The sequence below is a fragment of the Halichoeres trimaculatus genome, unplaced genomic scaffold (assembly GCF_033239565.1).
Source record: "Halichoeres trimaculatus isolate MK-OKI-2021-1 unplaced genomic scaffold, fHalTri1.1 fHalTri1_scaffold_16, whole genome shotgun sequence".
Taxonomy (NCBI): Eukaryota; Metazoa; Chordata; class Actinopteri; order Labriformes; family Labridae; genus Halichoeres; species Halichoeres trimaculatus.
In genome coordinates this window covers 22,175,144-22,201,237 of record NW_027437194.1, presented here as the reverse complement: position 1 = coordinate 22,201,237, position 26,094 = coordinate 22,175,144, and the positions used below count along the sequence as shown (strand labels likewise).

The 26,094-nt window shown below is 41.8% G+C and overlaps 3 protein-coding genes across 4 annotated transcripts; 2 read left to right on the top strand and 1 right to left on the bottom strand.

Annotated features, from left to right (window-relative positions):
- Nucleotides 1-7: 7 nt before the first annotated feature.
- Nucleotides 8-3,411, bottom strand: LOC141805586 (uncharacterized). The gene is made up of 3 exons (XM_074690703.1): nt 2,669-3,411; nt 2,228-2,297; nt 8-2,028 (listed from the first exon to the last, which is right to left on the bottom strand). Exons 1-3 carry the CDS (start codon nt 3,256-3,258, stop codon nt 1,276-1,278), a joined length of 1,413 nt encoding a protein of 470 aa, XP_074546804.1. The 5' UTR covers nt 3,259-3,411; the 3' UTR covers nt 8-1,275.
- Nucleotides 3,412-3,734: 323 nt separating this feature from the next.
- Nucleotides 3,735-11,288, top strand: ccdc62 (coiled-coil domain containing 62). Of its 2 annotated transcripts, XM_074690670.1 has the most exons (13): nt 3,735-4,123; nt 4,217-4,257; nt 4,580-4,714; nt 5,739-5,931; nt 6,335-6,501; nt 6,718-6,819; nt 6,934-7,105; nt 7,308-7,409; nt 8,729-8,817; nt 9,342-9,442; nt 10,163-10,325; nt 10,783-10,956; nt 11,074-11,288. In XM_074690670.1, the coding sequence occupies exons 1-13, from the start codon at nt 4,051-4,053 to the stop codon at nt 11,137-11,139; spliced, it is 1,578 nt and encodes a 525-aa protein (XP_074546771.1). In that variant the 5' UTR covers nt 3,735-4,050; the 3' UTR covers nt 11,140-11,288. The 2 variants fall into 2 exon arrangements, with proteins under 2 accessions (XP_074546771.1, XP_074546772.1); XM_074690671.1 differs by lacking the exons at nt 3,735-4,123; nt 4,217-4,257 and adding an exon at nt 4,280-4,346.
- Nucleotides 11,289-11,741: 453 nt separating this feature from the next.
- hip1r (huntingtin interacting protein 1 related) lies at nt 11,742-25,060 on the top strand. The gene is made up of 33 exons (XM_074690472.1): nt 11,742-11,977; nt 12,247-12,310; nt 13,604-13,746; nt 13,852-13,908; nt 14,471-14,551; nt 14,640-14,716; nt 14,794-14,855; nt 14,947-15,087; nt 15,170-15,227; nt 15,307-15,382; nt 15,469-15,606; nt 16,470-16,592; nt 16,689-16,872; nt 17,174-17,262; nt 17,412-17,528; nt 17,643-17,741; nt 17,975-18,169; nt 18,519-18,629; nt 18,714-18,908; nt 19,008-19,155; nt 19,333-19,419; nt 19,509-19,616; nt 19,718-19,854; nt 21,337-21,447; nt 21,535-21,593; nt 21,683-21,713; nt 21,791-21,853; nt 22,154-22,254; nt 22,343-22,448; nt 22,583-22,703; nt 22,826-22,887; nt 24,150-24,803; nt 24,899-25,060. Exons 1-33 carry the CDS (start codon nt 11,897-11,899, stop codon nt 24,932-24,934), a joined length of 3,915 nt encoding a protein of 1,304 aa, XP_074546573.1. The 5' UTR covers nt 11,742-11,896; the 3' UTR covers nt 24,935-25,060.
- Nucleotides 25,061-26,094: the final 1,034 nt, after the last annotated feature.

Genomic DNA, 26,094 nt, shown 5'->3' with positions numbered 1-26,094 from the left:
ACAGATGTTTTGTCAACTCCAGAAGCTCCATGGCCCATACAAGCATCTCCCGATATAATCTTATAAATAAATAGAGAGTAAGGTGGTGGTAGTGAGGCCCAATCAGATGCAACTTCAGCAAGCAGAGCTGGATATGCAGAGGCCAATTAAATAGATCTACACTTACATTGCTACAGCGGTGAGCTACCAGTCCCATGAACCGGACTCTTTTCCCTTTATACACATGATGAACAGCTCATCTGAGAAACCACTTCTGAACCTCTTAAGCAAGGTACAAATTGGCTTTTTTTTTTTTTCAAAACAACAGCCACCACCTCCACCTTACAGTGTTGTTATCCATGAGAATGCACCACTGTACCCAAATGTGCCACTGGAGGGTTACCATGTACAACCTACGTTTACAACCAGAGTGTTCAAATAAGATCGTAGCATATCAAGAAAAACTGCGCTTCAGTTCTCTGCCTGTGGCTTTGTCACAGTCACACCTGATTGAGGAAGCAACCAAATGCCAAAGTGAAACAACCGAGTGGCATTCACTCTGGAAACAGAGATTGACTGCTTCACATTTCTAGGAGTTATGCCATATAAGAGATGCTAGCACAGCTGAAAAGCTAACAGAAAGAATTATCACAGGGACAAGGCAGACACCACTGATGAAAAGGGGGCTGGGAGTAGAAATAGGTGCATTGAAGGACTATGCAGTTCTACAAAATCTTGATCTGACAAAGTTTAGGCTAGTTGTGCATCTGAATTTGCCTTGGCTGGATGCGTTGCATGATGGGCCTGCATATGAGCTCCTGAAAGACCATCATTCAGTATAGTTGAAATTAAATGCTCAAAAGTAACAAGCTACATAGACTGCAAATTCCTCAGATTTACACATGGCCAACACAAACTGAAGGAAGGCCATTGTTTTTATTGGCAAATTACTTATCACAGGCCTGGAATGGTTTGACTTTGCTGTCTGTGCCCACAATGACATTTTCATGCAACACATTTGCAGAGACAGCTCTGCATTCAGCTCCCTTAAAAAAAAAAGATGTAATTTGTTTTTAACACATACATGCAAAAATACCTCAAATTGAAAAGTGAGTGAACACATGAATTCTTGCATTACTGTACAATCATTTTGAAATTTATTATGTCAACTGTCTTTTTTACAATATTGTTATAGCGATTGTCACATAAAAATACATGAATTTTAATCATACATTATCATAACCTGTTTTTTCCATAGCCATTGATGGGTGTTCATTTAGGGTTGTGCTGCCAACACTAGCCATTGGTTGCCCAGTCATTAACCAAGGGTCTGTTTTCATAATTAACCAAAAGACAGGCGACTGCATAAAGCTGATTAATGCTACCTGTCAGTGAAACAGGGACCACTGTACTGAAGAGCTTACGTTCCTTAACCCTGCGAATGAGCCCTTCAACATGGACTCTCAGTTTTGCAATAGATTGCGTCTTTCTGACCTCTGGCTCAGACAGTTGAGCTTTCTGTCTCAGACAGGTAGGTTTGTAGACCTTGCAGGGTACACAGTCTTCTACACTGAAACTCTTATCAACCATTATGGCCATAGATGGGTTTAAGAGAGACACAATCCCAGACTGCTTCAGAATGTCTTTATCACTGATGGCACCTTCAAAGAGGGATGACACAAAGGTTACTGCACCATGAGGGGCCATCCCAATTAATCCTTTAAATGTACAGTGTGGTTTATAGTTTGACAACACCTCACTCTTGAGGAGAAGGGAGCTTGGTGTTTGGCAGCGTATTTCAGTACAGTCCAAAATAATTTGTGTGTCAGAGTAACCCTGAAAAACCTCTGGCATGTGAGATTTGATAGTCTCCTTATCTAGCCAAATGCCTACAGCCCCTAGCACGGTATACAGGAAGTTAGCCCATGTATTTATGATGCGGCTTACAGCTGAATGGTGGATTTTGAATCTGTGGGCCAAATCCCTCTGCATCAGACCCAATGACAAGTAATTCATAAAGAGGAAAAACTCATCAATGGGTTGAAGAACCTGAAAAAAGAGACAAATCCATTATTATCTCATTACAGTAGATTGTGACCAGTCTATGATTGCAGCTGGCTCAACTCATTTAGATGTAATGATTAAGACAATGCAACATTTATTGCTTTGAACAAATGTCAAATATATTCACAGTTGCAATGCTAGCGTGAGGGACCTCAGTGTTCGCTACACTTGGTGCTCTTGTCACCTGTATGATCCTGCATGTGGCTGGCTCTATCTGCTTCCAAAAGGCCATCAGGTGAGCGTGGCTTGCAAACCTGTGGGACAAACATGTTAGATTTCTATATGTTCAGTGTCCATACACAACATTAAATTGCAGGCATGTTAGCATCCTTATTGACAGTTATACAAAATCCTGGAACAGGCACAAAGGTCAGAAACTGAACCAAACCCCCCCCCCCCCCCCCCCCCCCACACACACACACACACACACACACACACACACACACACACACACAATACTCCAGGAGACTGATAAAGATAATTTTAAATAGATGCTTTACTCATTCTGAGGGGAATTCAAGATTTCCAGGGATTTACTACAACTTAAATGCAACATAGGCCTAAAACTAGCCACTGATGACAGCTCTAATACCTCTATATCAAACACTGAACATTTTTCATTTACCCTGTGAAAAACCTTATGTCATCATCAGATCCAGCAAACCGCTCCAGGCAGAACTTGCTGTTGATAGTAATCTCCTCGATTTGATTTCGAAGCTTTGCTATTTCTGCATGAAGTTCTTGATTGTGGTCAAGAGACATAACCATATCCAGCCCAGCAGGTTCAGTGATGCTGCAGTAGTCATGGTCAGGAGGATAGCGCAACCCCACAAATGGTTCATTTATGCATTCTGTGTCGGGACACTCGGTCCTTTCCCAAACTTCAGGCCGTGGGTCCAGAAAAGTGAAGTTATTCCATGGAAAAAGCACAGGAACAGCTCCCTTCTTCAGACGTCTACGCCCAGCTGGAGTTGGAGGCTCTATCACATCTTCACTTTGAAAGTGTAAGCCGCAGACTCGAGGATTTGTTGTGACAAAGTTGTCTCGTCGGATGTTAATCATCCATTGTTTATGTAACTCATCGTCTTTGGGGAAAGAAAAAAAACTGACAGAAGAATTGAATCTTGCAGACACTGAACAATGCGGCACACAGCAGTGGTGGCTGGAGCCATCATCCCGTCTTTGAAAGGACACTTTTGTACGTTTACACGTCATCGCACCAAGTACCAAAAATGTAAGGCTAAACGAAAAAAATAATCAGAAAACTAACATAGACAACACAACAGCAACGAAAATGAACAGTTATAGTGTCATTGGTAGCATACAGAAGCACAGCACGCTACAGTAACCGGAAGTTTACATCCACCCTGACCCATAATCGGAAACACGTCATGCTCGTCTGTGCATACCGCCTTGTCATTACACTCAAAGTCTACTTTTATTTTGAAAGGACCAAAGTGAAAGTTCGCCGACTTTTCATCTTCCTGTGATGAATATCACAAGGATTAGACTAAGAACAGTGATAACAAAAATATCATCCGCCGTATTCTTGTCGCAATATAGCTTATTTCTTCATCTGAGATTAAAATATGTATGGAAAAATAAATATCAAAATAAGGATGTTCGGAAAATACTTCGACGTGTGTCCTTTGTTATTACGTCACTGACCAATCCTTGTCGATGGACCTCACCGTTCCTATTCAAAACCAACTTTGGTGTGTGCTAATGCTAGCTCGTAACTCAAGTTTGTTTTTGGCAGACTTACTTTATTTCTTTTACAGTTACAGTTACAGTTACAGTACAGTACAGATACCAGTTTCAGTTAATTTATACATTCAAGTTTTTTCTTTTAGAAACGTTAAGGGGAGGTTCTTCTTCTAAACCTCAGCTGGCTGACTGACATGTCTACTAAAGATGACCACAAATTCAGGATAACTTCAGTGAAGCTGAAACCTAAAAAATGTGGATCTGAGTGTTTTATAACCACAGAGTAGCTGTTACGATGTGATGGACGGAAATAAAACACAGATCCCATCACATGGACGGGTCAGTGGAAAAGACTGTTTCTCTGGACTTAAAGGTAAACATTCATCCAAAACAACAAAAGAGTGAGACAGTTATTTTCAAGTGTTCAAGAAAGATTCACCACGTAGCACCTTTATCCTTGTTTCAGATACATCAGCTGATTTCTGGCACAGCACCCCCGTTAAACAGGTGAATGAAAAGTCGGGTTCAGTGCTATTGCAGAGAAAGTAAACAAACTGGAATTTACTTTAAGACAGGACTTCACACACAGAAATGAAGTAAGAAAAATTCAAGATTGTAAATCATGTAAAAATGCTACAGAGCTCTCAGAAGGACAATATGAGGTCTAAAAAATGAGCATAACACTTAAAGCAAAGTAGTTTGTGAAAAGGAAATGAGTCCACATCAGTGTCTGAGGGTTTGCTCTGGTCAGGTAAGCCTGATGGAGACAGGCGAGAGAGGCTTCCTGGTTTTCTACTCCTGACTGTAACTGGTGTTTTACACTCCCCAGAGGAATGAAGTAGATGCCCGACAACCTTCTGATCTAAGCAGCGTTAGGATGGAGCAGGCAGCACATCAGTGGGGTCAAACTACATCTTCTCCTCCAGAGGATATCCTCAGACACCGCAGCCTGCAGGAAGCAGAGGTGAGACCAGACGACAGCACAGAAACTCCTGAACTGTCAATAATCTGAGGTGTTAATGGAGCAGGGTTTTTTTTCACCTGAGTGTTCCCACTGAGATACAAAATCTCTTTTCAAATGGAGTCCTGACAAATGACAAATGACAGTATCCAGTCTCACATGGAAAAAAGGACAAACAGACATAACTAAAATCATGGCATTAATGAACAAATCAGCTGTGTTTAGCAGTAAAAGATTAACCCCGAATCCTGCTCTCTTAATCCTGTTACCTACGAAAATCATCCAGCCTGTGGCTCAGACCAGGATGTGGGAGTGACTGTTTGAAAGACAAACTAATTCTCAATCCCTCTGTTAGGAAGTCAAACCCTGTTTTTATGGAAGACACAGCGATCCTTAACCAGAGACAAATCTGGTTTTGCATTCAGTGTTTGATTATCATGATCCTGGAGTCACAATGCTAAAGAATTGTGCAGCTTTTGTTTCCAGAAAAGTCATCATGATAATGATTCTTATTATCTTTGTGTTTGCTGTCATATGTAAGAAACTACCATAATGCACTTTACTCTGTAATACTTTGATGGTTATTTGTCAAAGTGAACTATTGTGCACACATAACTGACTGATAACACCAGTTCCCAACAAACCTTATCTCAAGACAGAAACAAAAAAGGTTTCCACTGTCGTACTCTTTGTTTTATTGTTCACAAAGACCCAACATCCAGATCAGATCTAAACAGATCTTTAGAATCTGTGTGGTCTCATCATATCCCATCATGAAGAGAGACCTTACCAGCATTTAGTGAGTTACAGGAAAGAGGAGGAACATGCTTTAACAGACAGAAACCTCAGGTAGAGACAGACTCATGTTAGGCAGGCATCTGCTGAGACCGTGTTGGGGTTAGAAAGAAAAAGGAAGAGGGATAGAGGGACAACAGCAACAAAAACAAAAACTTGAGCAACAACAGTTCAGGCAAGCTCTGGTTGCAATTCAGGACTTTCCTCGTCTTTCTTGGTTCCTGTGTCCCAGTTTCCAGTGAGTGACCTGAGCAGCTCTACCATCCAGAGGCAGAGGAAAGAGCTGCAGCTGCTGATGGCTGAGCTGAAGGATCGAGACAGAGAGCTGAACATCATGGCGGCCTCCCATAGGAAGCAGCTCCACGCCTGGGAACAAGACCGCCAGAGAGCGCTGACTTCAGAGCAAAGGTGTGCTCGACTGGACGGTGAGGAGACCAAAAACACGCAGATCATTTTCATTACTGCCTTTCTCTGCTTTGGGATCAATGCAGCAAAATGGGACTAAATTGTGAACTTTGTTCACCCGAAAGCACAGCTAACTATAATTTTCAGAGTGACTGAATCACAGAAACCATCACAGAGGAATACTTTCATCATTTAATGAGCTATAAACTTTGTTTGAGTAGAGGACGTTTCCTCATACTTTTCTTTAGCATCTAAAGCTTCTTTCCTTTTTAACAGAAACCCTGTGTGATATAATAAAATGTTTGACATGTTTTAGAAAGTGGAATCAAAGAATGGTTGACAGTTTGAGTCAGAAACAAGCTGAACATCTCATCTCTCTCTGTACTGCTTTTCACTGCTTCCTATTGTTTCTGTCGGCTGCAGACGAGCTGATGAAGCGCAGCGAGGTGATCAGAGTTTTGACTAAACGAGTGTTTGTGGTGGAGACAAGGGAGGAGGAAGTCCAGAAGCAGCTCAGAGCGGCCCGACAGGAGCTGAGTGAGCTGGAAGAGAAACAGCAGAAAGTCAGACAGACATGTGAAGACTTTCAGGTACTTTGTTAACTTTACAACATGTAATAGCACTCTCGTTTAAGGTCTGTATGAATAGATCTGCTCAGGTCCTCCAAACCACATTCACAAGATGAATTCATGAAAACAGCAAAAGAGTAACTTTTAATGTGTCTTTTACCCCATCAAATAATAATAATAATATCAGTATAGAATTAAGACCCAATGAGTCAAATGGAAGTGTTTTGTCTCTTGTAGGAGAAAAACCAGAGTCTGAGCTCCACAGTCATGGCTCTGTCCTCTCAGCTCGGCTCTCTCCAAGTCAGAGAAGAAGAGCTGAGCTCCATGCTCAAACTAAAGGTCGGTTTCTGAACCGCTTTGTGGCTGAAATATAAAAGTTTTGTCTCATAGTCTGAACTGAGATATCAATAAGCTCTGAATGTCTGATAATGTCACATTTCTTCTACCCATGAGGACAAGGACGTCTCTGAGGCTACGAGTCAGATCATTGAGCTCACGGGACGACTGAAAGACCTGGAGACATCTCTGACAGAGAGCCGCTCACGAGAGAAAAAACTTCTTAAAGACTCAGAGGAAAACAAACACAGGCATAAAGAGGCCCGACAGGAGATCACACGTCTGAAAGGTAAGTGATATTTGGTAAGGTCAAACTGTCACAGGTTTACCTGTTAGAGAGGCTGAAACTGCATTTGTGGGAAGTTTTTGTTTGGAAAAAGATGAAACAAGTACACATTGGTGAAATTAGTCACCTTGTAGTGTTCTGTGTGTTTCATAAATCCTCTCTTTTTTCTGTGTGTGTGTGTTTCTTGCTCTCTTTCTTTGTCCAGAGGAGCTGCAGCAGCAGGTGAGTCAGAGCAGCTCTCAGAGGGAGGAGATAATCCGGCTCAAACAGGAGCTGCAGCTGCTCCGCAGAGATCTGGCTCTGACAGGTTAGTTTCTGTTATTTAAGTTTGAATACATTTATCTTACACTAAATTATCATGATCTATTATCTGGGTCGGTATTTGCACACCAGGGGCGGAGCCAGGATTTCAATTTTGGGTGGGCCAAACCAATTTTGAGTGGGCCTCAAGTTACAAAATTTAGTAAATAACTGTTACCATATAGATATTGATATAGTAATGTTACTATGTGTGTTTTAAAGCAGATTTAGTTGCTTTGATTCTTTAATATTTAATCAAATTTTCAAACATTTTTGGGCATCAGACAGCAGTGGCTCACAATGGCCAAAGAGTTGTGCTCTAACGCACCAATGAGCTAGGCCGCCTCAACTTTCCATGTATCATAAACTGTAAGAGCAGCAACTTTAACCAGTTAAATAAAAAGACAAAAATCTATGGTCTTTCCCAATGTCATCCTCTATTCCTACCAGTAAAACATGAGGCTGAATGAGTCATAACTTTTTTACCAACAGGCAAACAAATTGCCAGACTTGGCTCATTTTATGAAGACAGGACATCTAACAATTAAAAAAAGCGTAAAGTGACAACATTTTGTAGTAACCCTCTTTAAAACTGATTTTTTAAAAAGCAAATGAAGAAAAAATATTTTTTTCAAAGAAAAGTTTGAGGTGGGCCTGTCAGAAAGTGGGTGGGCCTTGGACCGTTAGGCCCACCCACGCCCCTATTGCACACAGTGTCATCATCAGTGTGTCAGCTTTTGGATAATCTCACATTATGCTATGTAAAAACTGTTCTTTTCAGCAGCTCACACTCCCAGTCTGAAACTCATTATTTATCATGTTGGGTCCATTTCATCTCATGTGTCTGGTGATTTTTCTGTAACTTTGCATGATATTTGATCTTGGTCTTTGCCATTATGAATTATACATGTGTTATCTTCTTTGGTTTGTGCTTGTGTAGCCCACAGCTTATGTGAAGTGTTTCCATCCTCTAAACAATACATTAAACAATCAGAAGCTCCAAACTGTCAATTTAACTTTATATATGGAGTTTATTAAACTTCTTTAAAGAACTCTATGTTAAATATTTAAAGACACTTTTCCTGATTGTCTGAGATGTGAAACAAAAGAAATCAGTTTTAAAAACAGAGCTGGTACAGGAAGCATGTGTTTGTTTACCAAAGATAGGTCTGACTATTAAAACATTAATAATTTTATTCAGAAAAAAATGACCCCTCCAACTTTTAAGTTTGTGTTTGTTTCCTGTTTTAAAAAAAAGAAACTTCCTGCAGAGGTCAGAGCATCTGAGCTCTTTTCATGTTTGAGTGTTTCTCTGTCTTTCACCAGGAGAGGGCGACAGCTGGAGAGACGAGCTGCTGGAGCTGGCTCGCTCCAAACAGGAGCGCACCATGTCGGAGCTGCGCTGCCTCAGACAGGTGAAGGATCACATCTGAAACACAAACACAGCCCCTCAATAAGACTGCACACTGAATGGACTGTAGAGCAGGAACAGTTCTGGATCAGTTTAACTCTTTCTGAGCTGTCAGGGGACGTGTGTTTCCTCATTCCTGCTGCTCGGCCTGATTGAGTTTGAGGTGATTTTCTGGTTGGACTGCATGCCACAGACTGACTCCTCAGAGTCTGTGTTCAGCTGCGTGGCTTTAGGTCACTGTCATGTCCATTACTCTGTAAAAAACACTTCTATGAAGAGATCTGCTTCATTATTGAATCACAGTTGGTGTTTTTTAAGACTCTGGTGTGGCTGTTTTCACCAAAAAAAGAAATTTAGAAAGGGGCTGAGGTGAGCACAAGAAGAAGGGAACAGTCTTATACATCTGTCATATCTGATAAAGACGCTCAGACTGCTGTTTGATTCCCCCCTAAGTGTTGACTGCCTTGTCTCTTACAGTATAAACAGATAAACAGTACACCATGCTGCATGTGTGTGTGTGTTTTCAAGGTGTGTGAGAATCAGAGGAGTGATCTGCAGCTCCTCCAGCTGAACCTGGAAAATGCCCGTGAAGCTTTGAGGAAACAGACTGGTCAGGAAGCACCTGACAGGTGAGCAAACACGGCGACACAAACATGAAAATATTTAGAGGGAACAAACAACCTGAAACATTAAAACTGCTACAACCTCAAACTCCACAAAAGCTGTAGTGCCTTCACTCTGCATGAGATATTAAGACAAACAAGAGAAGATAAAAGCCACAGATTTCAGAACTACAGCTGTCAGACTGGTTTAATTCAGAGCAGGCAGAGGGACACAGTCAGTGAGCTACATGTCAAATAACTGTCTGGACCCAGGAAACCAGACAATGACTCCTTCAGACCCAGATCAGATCTCTGTTAGAGTCTGATGTTATCTTTTTTTACCTGCTGAGGGAGTTCATCAATGTGACCACCTTCACAGTTTACATTCGTCCCATCAGGGGCGCAGCCTGTGACATCCTCTGTTCAGTTACCTCTGATCATCACACTAAGCATTCAGGAGCTTTATTATCATCACCAGAGAGTTTAAACAGGGCTGTCTCCATCACACCAAACTGTCTCCAGGATTGACCATCAGATACTCCTGACTGTACACAGTTTAAATAATGAGCTGTAAACAGTTTATTAGCAGCTGCATGTTTCTTTTAGTGTAAACTGTGTGTCATGACTTGTGTTTACAATCCCCCCCACCCCCCTCAGGGATTATAAAGTAAAAACCTATCTATTTTACTTGAAGCCAGTGTTTATTAAGCTTAAACAGCTGAGTTGTTGTCTTGTTTTGTGTCTCAGTCAGGAGGAGTTTGGATGTTGTTGTACAGAAAATCGATCTCCTTCATCTCTCAGAGCGAGGAACTTCAGACTCTCTCAGGACAGTTTCTCTCCACCTGCGGTGAACCAACACAGGGCCTCCAACAGAGAGCGGGGTGGCGAAGTCTCAGAGCACAGGACAGATGTACGACACAACACCTTCCTTTTTTTTTGTTAAGATCCCCATGATCACAGAAAATCCAGATTAAATTCATTAAAAGTATCTGCAGACTCCAGAATATGAGTTTTTTTAAGTTCTGATTTTTTCAATTATTGAGTTTGATCTTAAATCTGAAACTTATAACTTTACAGTTAGAGTTTTTTTTAGAAATTGCAGATTTTAAAATTTATATACTGGCCAAACTAGAAAATAAAAAACATGTTGGACCTTAAGAATAGTTTTACATTCCAAGGAATAAAGTGCTCTCCTCTTCTTCTCAGAGTGCATTAAAGCCAGAATTACACTCTAATTTTTTTAAGCAGAAGTTTAGGATTCTGTCTTTTAAAAAGCTGGTAAAAAAAAGACTTAAATTTGTTTCCTAAAGTCACTGGTAATTCCACTAAAGCTGAGCAGTAATGAAAGTTTTTGATCCTGTCCTCAGGGTGAAGATCCTCTGTCCAGCCGATCCCTTCAGGAGCTGTTGGATGAATCCAGGCAGGTCATCCAGACTGCATCAGAGCGAGGGGCCCTTGACCCTCTGAGCTCTTTCAGGGGTCAGACATCTCCCCACCAGTACCACCATCACCATCACCACCCAGCTGCCCCCACTCACAAGGTAGTTTCATCTGTTAGAAACCACAGGGTGTGGTCTACAGGTGTGAAATGATCCGTTAAACTTCTCATAGTCTGGGTGTGTGAAGACGTAACAGCTTTATTTCTCTTTAACCAATAGGTCGGTGAAACTCCACCCAAAGCCTGCCCTCCTCACAGAGCCAGCAGAGACCTGTGGATGAGCTAACACTGACTCTATTTACACTTCAGTATTTAACTAGTTTACATAAATCTGTGTCACCACAGAACTACAGAAGGTTCAACTCTGCTGTTAAAATACAGACTGGAATGAATTTTTTATTTTTGTAACTATTTTTATCATTCTGTGCCTTCATGTTTTTTTTTACAGTACTTCTCATTTTTTTAAATAAAGACGTGTGTATTTTTGTCCATGTGTGTATGATTTTGTAGTGTATTATGTGGAGTGTGTGAGACGTGAAACCTGTCCTACAGGCTGTTGCTGGTGTGTCCTTGTTTTGTCTTTCCAGTTTCACTGCCTTCAGATCTGACTCAGAGGAAATCTGGAAAGCTGCTCTAAAATACTCCTAACTCTGAAACTGCAATGTGGTCAGTTTTTCACTATTCTATGGATACAATTTTTGAAAACATCGTTTAGGGGAGTTTTTTTTCTGCCTGTTCCTGCTCTAATCTCAGTTTCTCACTGATGCAGACCTGATCTGGAGTTTTCTTTTGGTTCCATTTTACCCAGAGCGCAGGAGACAGACATTTCTTTATTTTTTTAACCTCTTTTTAGGAGAAAACTTTCTTTTTAAGTATTTAAAGCGGACATAAAAAGAGATATTCTGGGAACATGCGCGCGCCTCGTATGACGCACCTCTTCTCGTTCTGAGCGCGCGCACAGGTGATGATCTGAACCTGGAGCGGAGTTACTGTGGATTAAAACCACGTTCTGAGTTTCAGTCTGAGTGGAGATCTAAATCAAGATGAGTAAAAGTAAGAACAAATCGGAAAATAAGACGGAAAAGGCTTTGGCTGCGGAGAAGGAACAGTTCGGGAAACAACAGGTGAGACTTCTTGTTATTTTCAAGGTTCCATTTATTTAGGTGAGCCAAGGCGCAGTGAATCAGACGGCAAATTTTTAGTTTTACCATTTTATTCGTGAATTTCTACTTTAATTACTACCATGAACTCTTTCAATAACTTATTTCACGTGTTAACGAACAGGTGTAGTTGAGAAGAACTAACTTTTAGTGATTATCTCGAAGTCGCATCTCTTTCCGTGTGACCTGCTGTGTGTTTATCTGTTCTGTTTTCCTGTTGTCTCCTCTTTCAGCTCCACAGCATCAGTAAAATTGTGGCTTCCAGTGAAACACCACCTAAAGAGAAATATGTCCGCAGTATCCTTTCTTCTGGAAATAAACCACATTATTTTAATTTGCTGAACTTCAGAAGTGCTCATCCATTTTTTTTATTAGAATAGTTAAAAGTAGACTAAAAGCCTCATTAGTGGTAGAAAAATGCTAATATTAGCATGCTAATTAGCTGGTGACCCAATTTGATTTTCTGTTAAAGATTAGCATAGTAGCATGCTTTTGTTTAGTAGACCTTCATGTAATATCTTTATTATTTCTCAGTTCGACCGCATGGTTTTAATTTGGTTACTTCAAAAAGCTGATGATTCAATTTCACTTAAGATGACTGATATTAAAGTTTGCTAAAAGCTAAACCAGAAGCTGTAGTAATTGTAAAATGCTGACATAGCATGTTAATTAGCAGCTTTGTAGCATCCTTATTTTGTGGTTTTTCAAGCTGCAAATATCACACATTTTAACATTACTATCATTTAAGCAGGAATTCTGTTTGTTAAAGTATTTACACATCTGTGTTTCAGTAATTTAAAATCAGGGACAGAAGTATCCACACATTTTCCTCTGTTTATATTTGATCATATTGTGTAACTTTTTCTTGTTTTCTTGATCATCTTAAGTTAAGACAGATCTCAAGTAAACAACTCAAATGTATTTGTTTTTGTGGTGCATAAGCTTGAGATTTCCATGGATTTGACACCCAATTGGGGTGAATGTTTTAGCTTTTTAAAATAGAGAGTGAGCTATCAAGTTTAAGATCTTTAAATTTTTATCATTACACGGATACTCTGTGGTAGTCAGGTCAGCCTGAGACAAACAGTGAATGTAAAGCTGGTTGTGGTGCCACAGAAAGAGCTTCAGGACATCCTGAGTCAGTCAGACTCATCCACATGTCACCATGTTTGGCTAAAGAAGATATAGTTTCAGTTCACCCTGGTTGATTTTGAGGATTAGCATTTCATAAGCACAAATTTAGTCTCACTGGTAACTCTGGGAGAATGAGCAAGTATCACAAAAAAGTTTTCATAGATTCATCCTTAAGAATCTCAGATAAAGGAGAAATGTTAGGTGCACTTCAGGTCTGCCTACAGGATCCCAAAAGAAAGTGGAATCATATGCTCAGGTTGGGATCACTAAAATATTCATCCTCCAGGTACAGTGATGATATGACAATAACTTTGTTTATATAGTCCTTTATATAGACAGTCTTTATAACCTTTCAGGACCATCTGCTCTGTTTTTGAGGTCAACCACACTTTGATTTGTTGAGGTTTTAATGAATGTTTGCATCAGTGTTTTAGAGTTTCCTTAACGACAGCGAAGCCGTCATCATGGGGACTCACAAAGAGGCTGGAGCGACGACTTTCTGGTCCTACATCTCAAACCTGCCTCTGTCAAGTAACTCTATGGTCAGCTGGAAGTTCTGCTACCTGCTGCACAAAGTGCTGAGAGATGGACACAGAAATGTGAGTGTGAAAGTGAACAAACAACAACAGCAGTCCTTCTTTTGTTATACTTCTTTTTGTCGTGGAAATCACCTGTAACTTCTTATCTGTCTCTCTGTCTTGCAGAGCGTCAGAGATTCTCAAAGACACACTCACAGCGTCAAAGAAATGGGCATCCTCTGGGTGAGTTGCAGCATAAAAACCTGCACTGAAGTCTCTTCAAAGTAAAAGAATCTGGGTGTTATAAGCTGGAGGTGAAAAGGAAAATTATCTGCCCTTTGAGGTTTGAAAATAACTTTACTTTTTGAACAATTAACCATAAAAAGAGTAGGAAGTAAAACTGAGTTTGTTCAATGATGAGCTGTCGGGAGAAGCGCTGATACCAAATGTATATTTCTTTTTAAGATTCAAATCTCAAACCTTAAAAAGGTGGAATAACTGTAGGGAAAGAAATTATCTTTTTATGCTCAAGAAAATGTATATTTTTTTATTTTTAAATAAAAGTCTAACTTCTGCCCTGCAGCAAAAAACTGACAATGTATTGATTATCTGTGCTAATGTGCTGGATGAATTTGGAGTTAGATCCTTCCCCTCTATTATACTCCTCTGAGTCTGAAAAAAGAAGATTATCATTATCACTCTTTTTCATGTTTAATCCTTGTTTTTTTGTGTGTGTTTTCTAACAAACAAAAACCTAAAGGACTTGTAAATGTTTATTCCTGAGCTCATCTTTCTTTCCTTTCAGGGTAATCTGCACGACCGTTATGGCCACATCGTGGCTCTGTCAGCGAAATACCTCTGCCTTAAAATGGACTTTCATACCAAGGTAACACATTTGTGTCTTTAAATGGTACATGTAATTAAACATTAGTTATTCAGAGCAAAAAAAACTGAAGTAGAAATATTGTCTACAGCATAAAGTGATTCCTGGAAACATGGAGGTGAGCGATGAGACTCTGGAGAGAGAAGCAGGAACAGACATGACCAAAGTGTAAGTTTAGACAAAAGCTCATACAACAGAAAGACTTTACTGCTCTTCTTTACTTATTTATTGTTTTTTGTTTGTAGGTTGGATATGACTCAGGAGCTCTTTGGTTGTCTGGATGCTGGATTAAAGATGTCCGATACAGGTCGGTCCAGAGACAGTACCACTCTTTGTATCATTTACTTATCACAAACTCTTCCTGTGTTCTGACTCTAATGTTTGTCTTTTCTCTGTAGTTTTCAGTCAGATGGATGCAAACGGAGCTAAATCTTCAACAGCAGCCGGACAGTGCAGACTGACGCCTCTGATCCCGCTCATCCTGGACTGCAGCTTCCTCTATCACTTCTCTGTTCTGTTGATGTTCAAACTTCACAGCCGTAAGAGATCCTCCATGCTAAAACCTTTAAGTCACACCTCACTATTTCAGAAAATCAACCTGTTTCTTCCTCTGGTTTTCAGGCATCGCTCCGGATGTTCTTCTGGGGCACAGAGAGAGGTTTCGTGACCTGTTTAACGGGTAAGTTATCAGAGCTTTTTGACCTGCTGAAAAAAAAACAGGATTTATCTTAACAGATTTATTTGTGTTTCCTCCTCAGGCTCACTCAGTTCTTCGACAGAGCCAGGGAAATGGAGTTCTTTAAGAGCATCATCCGTATCCCTGATCTTCCCGATGTAAGTGTTCACTTTCTCCTTAGCTATTTCACTTAAATGTGTTTTTCTCATCAATCCACCACATGTATTTGCTTTAACCCCCACAGGCTCCTCCTAACTTCCTCCGAGCTGCTGCATTGGGAGAGTACAAAAAAGCGGTGGTGGTGATGCCGAACGAGGAGCGTCAGGAGGAGGAGGAGGTGGAGCCACAGCCAGAATTCAGAGAAACACAACAAACCCCTCAGGTGAGCTAACACACAGACATCAGCTGAACACACATCTGAATCAGTGTCTCCTGATTTCTCTACGTAGTTTTACCTTCAGGACACGTGCAGCATGTCCTGACTTTTATAAAGTTAACCCCTTACTGCCTGAATTAGTTTCAGTTATATTAAAATATTGTTTTTTGTTTTATTTGCATTCTTACATATGCTAAATTGAGGGGAGATTGTTGATTTAAATATGGCACATACAATAGTTTTGATAAAGTTACATGATGTGTATATATACAGTAAGTTCACCTTCTGTCCATTATATCGGGACATAGTGCATTTCATACAATCCTTTGTATGTGTGGAACATAATTCAAAAGGCATTAGTGGGATACAAAGGTCATCTCAGCTGCATCAAGACCTGGCAGGGTGTGTGGCAAATTTGCGACAACAGGCATCAAGGGGTTAAAGTTAGGGCAAACAGTAAATATTTGAACAAGTTTTATATCATCCACATATTCTCCAAACTCCAGCCCACACAGAATGGAATAAAATAATAAAATAGATTAGTTTTGAAGACAAGTTTTTGAAACTTTTCTTTGATTCAGATCCAAAAACTCGTTCAATAGCAGGTGTCTCATTTGTCTCCTGGTTTCATGTAAAACATGAAGTGAAATATAATATAAACCTGTGGATATGATTACTTACAGTTTTTTTTTTTTTTTTTTTTGAGGGAAAAGGCACAACCCCTTTCTTGAACAATTTTTTTTTTCTTTGCCATTCCTAAAGTTAAAATTGTTCATTTTTTTTTCTTGAAAATATTTGAATTAAAGACTTTAAAAAAGACAGCTTGTGTTTTTGGTCAAATGTTTGAAGTATTTGATTTGTCTTGTCAGTACTATTTGATGAGCCAGATGGGAGGACCAGAAGCTTTGGTTGAGCAGAGAGAGATAGAGAACGACTGCCTGAAGAGAGAGCTGGAGGTGCTGAAGCCAGAGCTACAGCTCATAAAGACAGAGGTAACATCACAGAGGTGACACTGAGCTCACGTTTAGAGAGTATGAACGCTTTGATAAAGGTATAACACTCCTCCTTGTCCTTCTCTTCATTCTCAGGCTCAGAGGGCTGTGACAGAGTTAAAGTCTCAGGTGAACCGTCTGGAGGCTGAGGTGGAGGAGCAGCGCACACACAAACAGATGGCCATGGTGGAGAACGAGCACCTGAAGATGGAGGTGGAGGCTCTGAGGACGGCCAACGTTGCCGGGGTTGGAGCTCAGATTGGACTCAAGGAGGCAGACAGTGAGTCAACACAGGGTTAATTTATGAAGAAAGTTTAGAAAGTTTAGAAAGTTCAGGACTCATACAAAGTCTGAAGCCCCCAGTCAGAGATATAAGGTGAACTCTTTCATCCCAAAACCTGGTCCCAACTAGTTCAGGATTTTACAGGAAGTTATGGTTTTACAGAGAGCCTGCTTGGAGCTCAACAGACTCAAACCAAACATCTCTTCCACCTTTAATTCAACCAGCAGCTCAAACTAATCAAACTGAGTGGTAGCGAGGAAAGGTTTCATCCTTTTCCCGTTTGTTTGTTTCCTCACAGCTCGAGCTCAGGCAGCAGAGCTTCGGTTCACTCAGCTGAAGGAGAGACACGCTGAGCTCATCACCAGCCACGCTGATCTCATGAAGAAGGTCAGTGTACACTTCCTCCTCATCATCATTATCATTATAATCATACAATAAAACACTCCTATTACTTGAGATAACTTGTCCTAATGTGTCTTCTTTGTCATTCCTCTTGAATAATATTTTGTTTCTGTTTGTTGATGTGTTTTGTGCAGAACGCAGACACAGTAAAGCTTTTATCTGGTGCTCAACAAAGCCAAGACGACATCCTGAGAGCCAAACAGCAGCTGGAGAGTGAGGTGGAACAACTCAGACAGGAGAAGAGAAACATGGTGAGACTTTTAACACAAGAGTCGAGCAGGAAAAGCTGCTTCACCTCCTGAAATCATCAGTTGGAAAACTCTGAAGTTCTCACCTTTAGCATGTGTGTGTCCTCTGTCCTTCAGATGAATCACCAACAGGAAGCTGAGCGTCTGAACAAAGAGCTGCTGGAGCAGAGAGCAGAGCTGTCTCACCTCCGCAGCACTCTAGAAAACAAAGACAGGGTGAGACACAGTATAAAATACACACACAGACCTTTTTTTCTCTGTAAGGACAAGAACAGGTGAGCAGGAGGAGAACAGATCCTGAGGAAGCTCCCTCCTTGTGTGAAAACAGTTCAGTGGGTTAAAGATAAATGTCTCTCAGTGAAACCAGCTGTTAAAAGTAAAGAACTTTGACCTACATCATTCAGAGGTTTGATTTTCTTCACCTGTCTGTGTCTGTGCTTTGTCTCCAGGAGGGATCTCAGGTGAGCAGCAGTCTGGCAGCTCTTCAAGCCGAGCGGGATGTCCTGCTGCGCTCTGCTGCTGAGAAGGACTCAGAGCTGGCCTCTCTGAGACTCCAGGCCCAGCATCAGCAGGGGTCCCTGGACCTGGAGAGAGACCGACTCAACCGGGAGCTGGAGTCCCTGAGAGCTCAGCTGCAGCAGCAGGTACACACTGAAAACAGAGCAGCTGATTGACACATTTTACTGATCTCTATAAACTGTTTAATGTGTTTGATAAAATTTAGATGGTTTATTTTTTAACCTTTCAAGGAAATCAAAGTTTGGCATTGAAAACTGTAATTACAAAATGACAAACAGCAGTAAACTCTCTCATTGAAGAAGCTAAAAATAGAAAATGTTTGTCAGAAAAACATCACTTATCAGAACATTTGACTTTTCTTTCCTTTGGTTCTTTCCTCTTCAATCCTTTTTTGCTGGTGTTTGTTGCAGCTTTAATCTTTAGAAACTATTATTAAAAATCTTCTCTTAGTCCTCTTGTCCTGTGTTTTATCAGCTCACTATCAACGCAGAGCAGAAGCTGGAGATCGATCGGCTGAGACGAGAGCTGGACTCGGTGCGAGCTGAGCTGACGGTGGCAAACAACATCCTGAAGAGCAAAGAGATGGTGAGAGGTTTCTCTGCAGCCTCATATACTTAATGTTAAGATGATGAAACATTTGCTAAACTCTGATGTGTTGTTGATCCTCAGAGCGGGACCCAGCTGAGCAGCTCTCTGTCCGGCCTGCAGGCGGAGAGGGAGGTGCTGCTGCGCTCGGTCAGGGAGAAGGATGCTGAGCTGAGCTCCCTCAGACAGCAGGCTCAGATCCAGCAGAGCACCATGGATCAGGAGAGGCAGAGGAGCAGCATGGAGCTGAGCGGCCTGCACGCTCAGTTACAGCAACAGGTGCTGCTCTCTGTTTATGTGTTTCTGTCTGTCTGCACGCTGCGGAGGCGGCTCTGATGTTCATGAGGTTGGTCTCTGATCTGTGTTTGCTTAAATCAGGCGTGTCGAGAAGGAGAGCTCGCCAAGAAGCTGCAGGAGGAGCAGTTTGGTCTGCTGCAGTGTGCTGTGGTGGAGGCTGAGGGAATCATACTGGATGCTGTGGCCAAACTTGACGATCCCATACACGTCTGCTGCATCAGCTCACCTGGTAACACTCTTTATTTATTCACCAGTCAGAAACAAACACATCTGTATTAACGTCAGTCAGCTCATCTGTAGGATGAAGAGCTTTAATTTCTGCTGACAGGCTCGTATTGTTGATAAAAGTGTCCATTAGACTGATGTTCAGGCTTTTAAGATCAGTTTCTTCTTCTTCATCTTTCAGATTATTTGGTGAATCGAGCTGAAATCACTCTGGGCTCCATCGACAAGATGCAGCAGAGTCACGCTGTTTACCTGGGAAACCAAAATGGTCAGTCCACAGAGAGTGTGTGTGTTCAGGTGATGGGTGTGTTTTTTAGTCTGGATGTGTGTATATAAAGCTCTATCATTCATTCCTAGATGCCAGTGGTTTGCTGAGAGCGGTCACTCAGTTTGCTCACCTCGCTGCTGACACGATAGTTAACGGAGCAGCGACGTCTCACTCTGCTCCTACTGACCAGGCCGACCGTAAGACACTCAGACTCTCAAACATTCACTCTCACAGCTGCAGGGGTTTCCATCACAGACATCAGAAGCTGTAAACTCACTGTTTGTCTGCTCTCGTGCAGGTTTGACAGACAGCTGCAGAGATTGTTCCAATCACTGTCTTCAGTTCCTGAAGGAGTTAAAGTTTCAGGCCAGTTTACCCAGAGCTGATCCGTCTGCCATACGATACACCGTACAACGACTCCTGGCTTTGGGTCAGGTGAGGAGCTGTCTCATATTTTTGTACTTTGGGCTCTAATTTCGTAGACCAGGCACAAGCGCAGGCGCACCCACGTGGACAGGGCGTGACCGGCGCACTTTGCAAGTTTCCTGCAGTGCCAAGAGAGGCGCAGTCAAGGCGCAGAGGAGCGCAGAGGAGCGCAGAGGAGCGCAGAGGTGCGCGTCCACGCCTCCCTCCGCGCAAATGGCAGAGAGGGAGGAGAAAAGTCGTGAGTGGGTTTAACACAGCCGAGCGCTGTTTTCACCAATCAAATGAGCACCTCTCCTCGCCTTTAAATGCCCTGCAGCTGAGGCGCAGCGTCTGATTGGTCTGACTGATCCCCAGCACCGGGATGTGCTGGAAAGACCCGGTAGCGGAGACGGTCAGAGCCGCTGTCCCTGCAGCAGGAGAAAGGACAGCGGGGGCATTGGAGGACACGAAGTGCGTCACCGTGTGGGCCAGCTCCCGGGACAGATTTAATCTGTTCCTTTGTCATTAATAGGAGTAAAAAATGAAGAGACAGTTACACAGCTGGCTTATCCATTCAGAATACTTTTGATCCACCTGCACTCCTGGTTTGTCATCGCCAAGCAGAGCCTTTGGTGATATACTGTATACTCTCCCAGTGTCTCCACCTCATCCTCCTTACAATAATGTACTCCATCTTTTTAGATCATGTTAAAAATAAAGACTAAAACAGAGAAATATGGGAAATCACGGGTAAATCCTGAGTGAAATACATTTATTTTTTCTCTTTTTTCTTTGTCTTTTCTCTCCCTCTTTTCTTTGAATTAAATGAAATGAGAGAACCAGATATTTACTCAGTATCAGATGTTAAGGCTGTTAATTGTTTAATTGTAAGATGTGCATCAAACTTCCAGCTGCCGTCTGGTTAACTTTCCATTATGACAAACGGCTTTAATCTGACATCAGATGTGACGGGACAGTTAATATAGATATAAATGTATATGCTGGTTCAGACAGTTACATTAAATAGTGATTGCTGTGATTGTTTATTGCATTTAAATGTGCCTGACACTCTGGAAACCTGCCTCTGAGGCTTTGTTGACATGTGCGCACATGTGCGCCTGTCACCAAATTACAGCTGTGGAGGGTGCGCTCTGTTTTGTGCTGAGGATAGACCAGGTTGTAGCTGGCGAGCTTTCAGCGCACTTTTTTTGGCACAAAATTGTCACTGCGCCAACATGAATCTGCTGACACCTCCCAAATTGTCAAATTGGCAGCACACGGCGCTGCGCAGCACGAAATTAACACTGTGCAGGGTGCGCCAGGCTTGTGTCCCCTGCGCTGCGGCACGAAATTAGAGCCCTTTATCTTTAACACAGAGTATCTACAACGACAGAGTCAGATCTCTGGAAACTTGGCTCTGGTTTAGTGTGTGCTGCACACACTCCTTATCTATGACTCCGCCTCCAGCTCTAGAGTCGTCTCTAACCGTCTGATCTGTGTTTCTGTGTTCAGGATTTGCGCCCCAAAGGTCAGGATGTGTGTAAAGAGGAGCTGGGGTCCATGGTGGATAAAGAGATGATCGCCACATCCACAGCCATCGAGGAGGCAGTGCTGAGGATGGATGTAAGGAGGACACACACACACATCCTGACAAACAGACTTTATGAATCCTACTTCATGATGAATCTTGTTGTTTTTCCTGTCCTTCAGGAAATCCTGAACCAGGCTAAGAGAGACACCTCAGGAGTGAAGCTGGAGGTCAACCAGAGGTAGATAAACGCTGCAACATGTTCACATATTCAGACTCTGAGCCTGTCCTCTCTTTGTTCGCTCTAACCTGTGACTCCTGTTTTATCAGCATCCTGGGATCCTGCTCAGACCTAATGAAGGTGAGGAGTCCATCTGCTCTCAGATATGTTTCTAAGAAGAACTTATGATCAGGTTTAACTCGTCTGTTTGTCTCCAGGCTGTTCATATGCTGGTGACGGCTGCTACTGACCTGCAGAAAGACATCGTGGAGTCAGGACGGGTGGGTCACAGAAACCTCTCAACTACACATACATTTTATCTCCCGGAGAAATACACCAATGTTAAAGTTTATAGAAGAATAAAACTTAGGTGTTATGCCTGATAACGCAGGTCCTTTTTTGTCTCCACTGGTTTCCTCCCTCTGACCGGTTTGATTGTAAAGACATAAAATTCATTCTGTTGGGTCAAAACAGTCTTGAATTTATCTGATGAGCTCTGCAGAAACCTCAAAAAATAAAAAAAAATAAAAGTGTGAGTAAATAAAGTGAAGAGTCAACTGCTGATGTCTGTTTCTCTGCAGGGAGCAGCGTCTGTCACCGAGTTTTACGCCAAAAACTCTCGCTGGACTGAAGGACTCATCTCTGCTTCTAAAGCTGTGGGCTGGGGCGCCACTCAGCTGCTGTGAGTGTTCAGACAAACACATCAGTCAGGAATAATACAGACCTCTTTATGATGATGTTTATGATATTTGTGTTTATTTTCACCTCAGGGACTCTGCTGACCGGTTTGTGGGAGATAAGGGGACACACGAGGAGCTCATCGCCTGCTCTCATGAGATCGCAGCGAGCACGGCTCAGCTGGTCGCTGCATCAAAGGTTTGAAACAAACTCACATCATTTCATGGCTCCTTTGCATCGTACTCTTTTTACTTTCAGTTTCTGCTGAGTGATACGAGCTGATAATTCATCTCTGTTTTTTTTTCTCTGCGGCTGTGTTTGATTCATCTCAGGTGAAGGCCGATCAGAACAACAAGAAGCTGTGCACGCTGCAGCAGGCGTCCCGACACGTGAACGACATGGCTGCTGTGGTCGTCACCTCCACCAAACACGGGCAGAGAAGGACCTCTGAGGGTGACAACAGGAGCTTCACTACAGCTCTTCCTTTTAAGCAGCTGAAACAGAGCCATGTTTGAACTGAATCAACTGATTGTTGTTCATATTTAACTTCTCTATGTTTTAATGATCTGTTTCAGGTACCATGGACTTCTCTGGACTGAGTCTGATCAAACTGAAAACAGAGGAGATGGAGGCTCAGGTGAGATGGCCAAACTCCAGATCTAACATCTTCTCTTTCAGACCTGAGAGAGCCACAGTTTTTCTTCTTTTAGAGCATCAGTAAGCAGGACTGAGTCTTCTTCACCTTTTTAATTCTTCTTCCGAAAAGGTCCCTCAGTCAGACTTTCTTCTTTAGGAGGGTTCCCTATTGTGTGTGCTGCTCCTGCTGAGGGCCTCTTTTCTGCCTCTCAGACCCATGATACTTCATTTTTTTGAATTTCACATTTAGTTTTTTCTGCTAACTCAGTCCCTCACTCGGTGTGCTCTCATTTACACCTTTTTTTTTACATGTATGGACGATGTCATTGGAAGGAAGGGGGATTTTTTTGTCTGAGATAACAAAAGAAATCAATTAATGAAATGTCACACATAACCAGCAGGGTTATTCATTAAATGTTCTCCACTATAAAGACTTCGGGCTCTCCTTTAACTCACCTGCTCTAGAGCCCTCTGTGGACCACTTTGTATCATTTTCTTGACTAAAATGAAGTATTACATAAAGTCCACATGCAGGGCTCTGTGCTGCGTTTTTTAGTCCACTAATGAGCCATTGTGAGGGACCCTGCTTTAAATTTCTCCACTAGAGGGCACTTTAACCTCTCAAGACCCAGTATCCACACATGTGGACATTACATCTCTGCCTCTCAGACCGATGATACTTCATTTTTTAAAACTTTGACCTATTAGCTACATTTATGGACACTGCCCACACCATATTTTGGTGAAATCACATCACACCCATTTTAGTGAAAAAAAAAAGTATTTAAGTACAATAACACGACAAACAATCAACTAATAGAGAATGCATAGCACAAATAATCAAACTTCCCATACAAAGACCAAGTTTAGTTATTATATCTATTAGGTATTACTTATTCCTAATAGCAAGGTGAATTAAAAATTGCACTCCAGAAAAATAGCTGGAGTCTGAAGAGGATAAGGAGAAAACAGAGCACTTTATTTTGTTTTTCTACATCCAGGGTTCCCTGGCACTCCGCTTTACTTTCTTCCGCGTCTTGGTTTCCTCGATAGACATTTTTTGGCAGATTTTCCTTAAGAATACAAACAGATCTGCTTATCTCTTTTTCTCAACTGAAAGAACTGTCTTGAGTCCATGACCATGTGTTTTTTTGTATGCTAAGTTTTTTAAGGAGACAGCACAGGTTCCTTTCATGGATACATCAGGGGCTGAGTCTGTCTCTGTCCTGCAGTGTCCTCACTCTGTTCTCTCTGCTTTCTCAGGTGAAGGTGTTGCAGTTGGAGCGACAGCTGGAGCAGGAGCGAGTACGTCTGGGTGAGCTGAGGAAGAGACACTATGACCTCAACAGCTCTGATGCTGCAGCTGAGGATGGAGGAGACAGCTTCCCTCCGCCTCCACCACCCACTCTGCTGGACCCCACCACTCAGTCCCTCCCACAGACACAGCCGTACCTGAACACTCAGAGCTTCACCAACCCGTTCACACCCACTCAGGCTGCTTCACTGCCACAGACTCAAACAGCAACACACACACAGGCCTATACACCGTCTCAGAGCTACACGCCATCCACCACCTACACACCATCCACTGCCTACAACCCATCCACCACCTACACGCCATCCACCACCTACACGCCATCCACCACCTACACGCCATCCACCACCTACATACCTCCTCAAAGCTACACCCCTTCCTCAACGTACACCCCTGCTTCGAGCTTCACCTCCTCCCAGCCCTACGTCCCCCCTCAGGTTTACACACCCAGTTCTGCCCAGAACTTCTTAAACCCACAGCCTTCAAACACGTCCTCGTCTGCAGCTCAGGCAGCCCCACAGAGCAGCACCAACAGCCCCAAACTGTCCATCAGGAAACCAAACATCTTCACCAAGTCTGGTGTCAACCGACTGAAGAATGCGGTGAGCCCAAAACTTCTCCTTCCTGAACAGAATATAGATCCTGAAAGCTCCCTGAAGATCATGAGTAAGTCAGTGTTTCTCTTTCTCTGTTTCAGTTCAAACGAGGTGAGGGAGGAGCAGGGGAATCTTAAAGCCAAAACACAGAAGATCCTGAATCTTCTGAAAGCCATCACTGCAACTTCAAATGATTTTAATACAGCAAAACAGCTTTTAATGCTTCTTATCTGTCTGTACAAATATAAATTCACACTTATATCCAGAACTAATGTATTTGTGCTGTCACAATGAAACCTTACAGCACATTATATAACAACTTAATGATTTGATTTATGAAATAAAATAAGAATCAGAAAAAACTTTTTTTAAATTTCAACTCCATTTTTTCTTGTGCAAGGTTATTTTGAGCTCAATATATCTTTGAGAACATTTTTTTTCTATTTCTAAAAATGCAAAGTGATTTCTTTCAGAGGAAAAATGGTTATTTGAAGTAAAAAATGTGTGAATAATGTAAACTCAACATTATAGATATAATAAAAATTCATGTGTTAGGTCTGGGAAAGTGTAAATTGTGTGACAGCATTTACAAACACTGTAACTAGTTATCCGAAGTTTTTATTAACTTTTCCACAATAGCCCTATTTTAAAATTAAGCATGTTTTACACCAATATAAAATGCTAAATCTGTAGTTTAATGATTGGAAAACAATAAAGTAAACAAAACTTAAAATGAAATCTGATCCAGGATGCCTGGCATAGTATTAATCAAATAAGTATATTTTGCATTCAAATTAAGTCACTTCAACAGCTTTTATATGTTTAAAATAGACAATAGAATAATAGAAAGGGATCAATAAAGTCAGTCATTTTAGGCTGTAACCTAAATGTAACTGGTACAATCTAGCTGTCTATATGTCTGTACACATTCAGGTAGATGACGAGATGAGTTGTGGTTTTCAGAGTCCAACTTGTGACTGTGTCATAAACATAGGTCATAAATATTCTCACAGCGACCTCATCTGTCTGTTATTCCTGACATGCGCATAACAAACTGCGATCTCACCACCATGAGAGGATCCGCAGAGACTCCTGATGGGACCAGAGAAGGGCTGCAGCAAGCTGGAGACAGAATGACGGAAACGAACCGGAAAATAGGGCAATCACCTTCAGAATAAAACACTTGTTGAACTCGCTGTGAACATGCTGCTTTTAGAGGGAGCGCCTTTCTGCAGATTTTTCCATGTCCTAAATGGTTTATCCTGCATATTAGGGGTTATGTCCAATTAAAATAGTA

Excerpts from the sequence above, each read along its gene's own strand:
- LOC141805586 (XM_074690703.1), bottom strand. The coding sequence starts at position 3,258 with ATGACGTGTAAACGTACAAAAGTGTCCTTTCAAAGACGGGATGATGGC. Across the intron at positions 2,298-2,668 it reads GACATAAGGTTTTTCACAGG|GTTTGCAAGCCACGCTCACC; the intron begins GTAAATGAAAAA and ends TTTGTCCCACAG. Across the intron at positions 2,029-2,227 it reads CCACATGCAGGATCATACAG|GTTCTTCAACCCATTGATGA; the intron begins GTGACAAGAGCA and ends CTCTTTTTTCAG.
- ccdc62 (XM_074690670.1), top strand. The coding sequence starts at position 4,051 with ATGGACGGAAATAAAACACAGATCCCATCACATGGACGGGTCAGTGGA. Across the intron at positions 8,818-9,341 it reads AGCTGCGCTGCCTCAGACAG|GTGTGTGAGAATCAGAGGAG; the intron begins GTGAAGGATCAC and ends TGTGTTTTCAAG. Across the intron at positions 10,957-11,073 it reads CAGCTGCCCCCACTCACAAG|GTCGGTGAAACTCCACCCAA; the intron begins GTAGTTTCATCT and ends TTTAACCAATAG.
- hip1r (XM_074690472.1), top strand. The coding sequence starts at position 11,897 with ATGAGTAAAAGTAAGAACAAATCGGAAAATAAGACGGAAAAGGCTTTG. Across the intron at positions 18,170-18,518 it reads GAGCTCAGCTGCAGCAGCAG|CTCACTATCAACGCAGAGCA; the intron begins GTACACACTGAA and ends GTGTTTTATCAG. Across the intron at positions 21,448-21,534 it reads AGGCAGTGCTGAGGATGGAT|GAAATCCTGAACCAGGCTAA; the intron begins GTAAGGAGGACA and ends CCTGTCCTTCAG.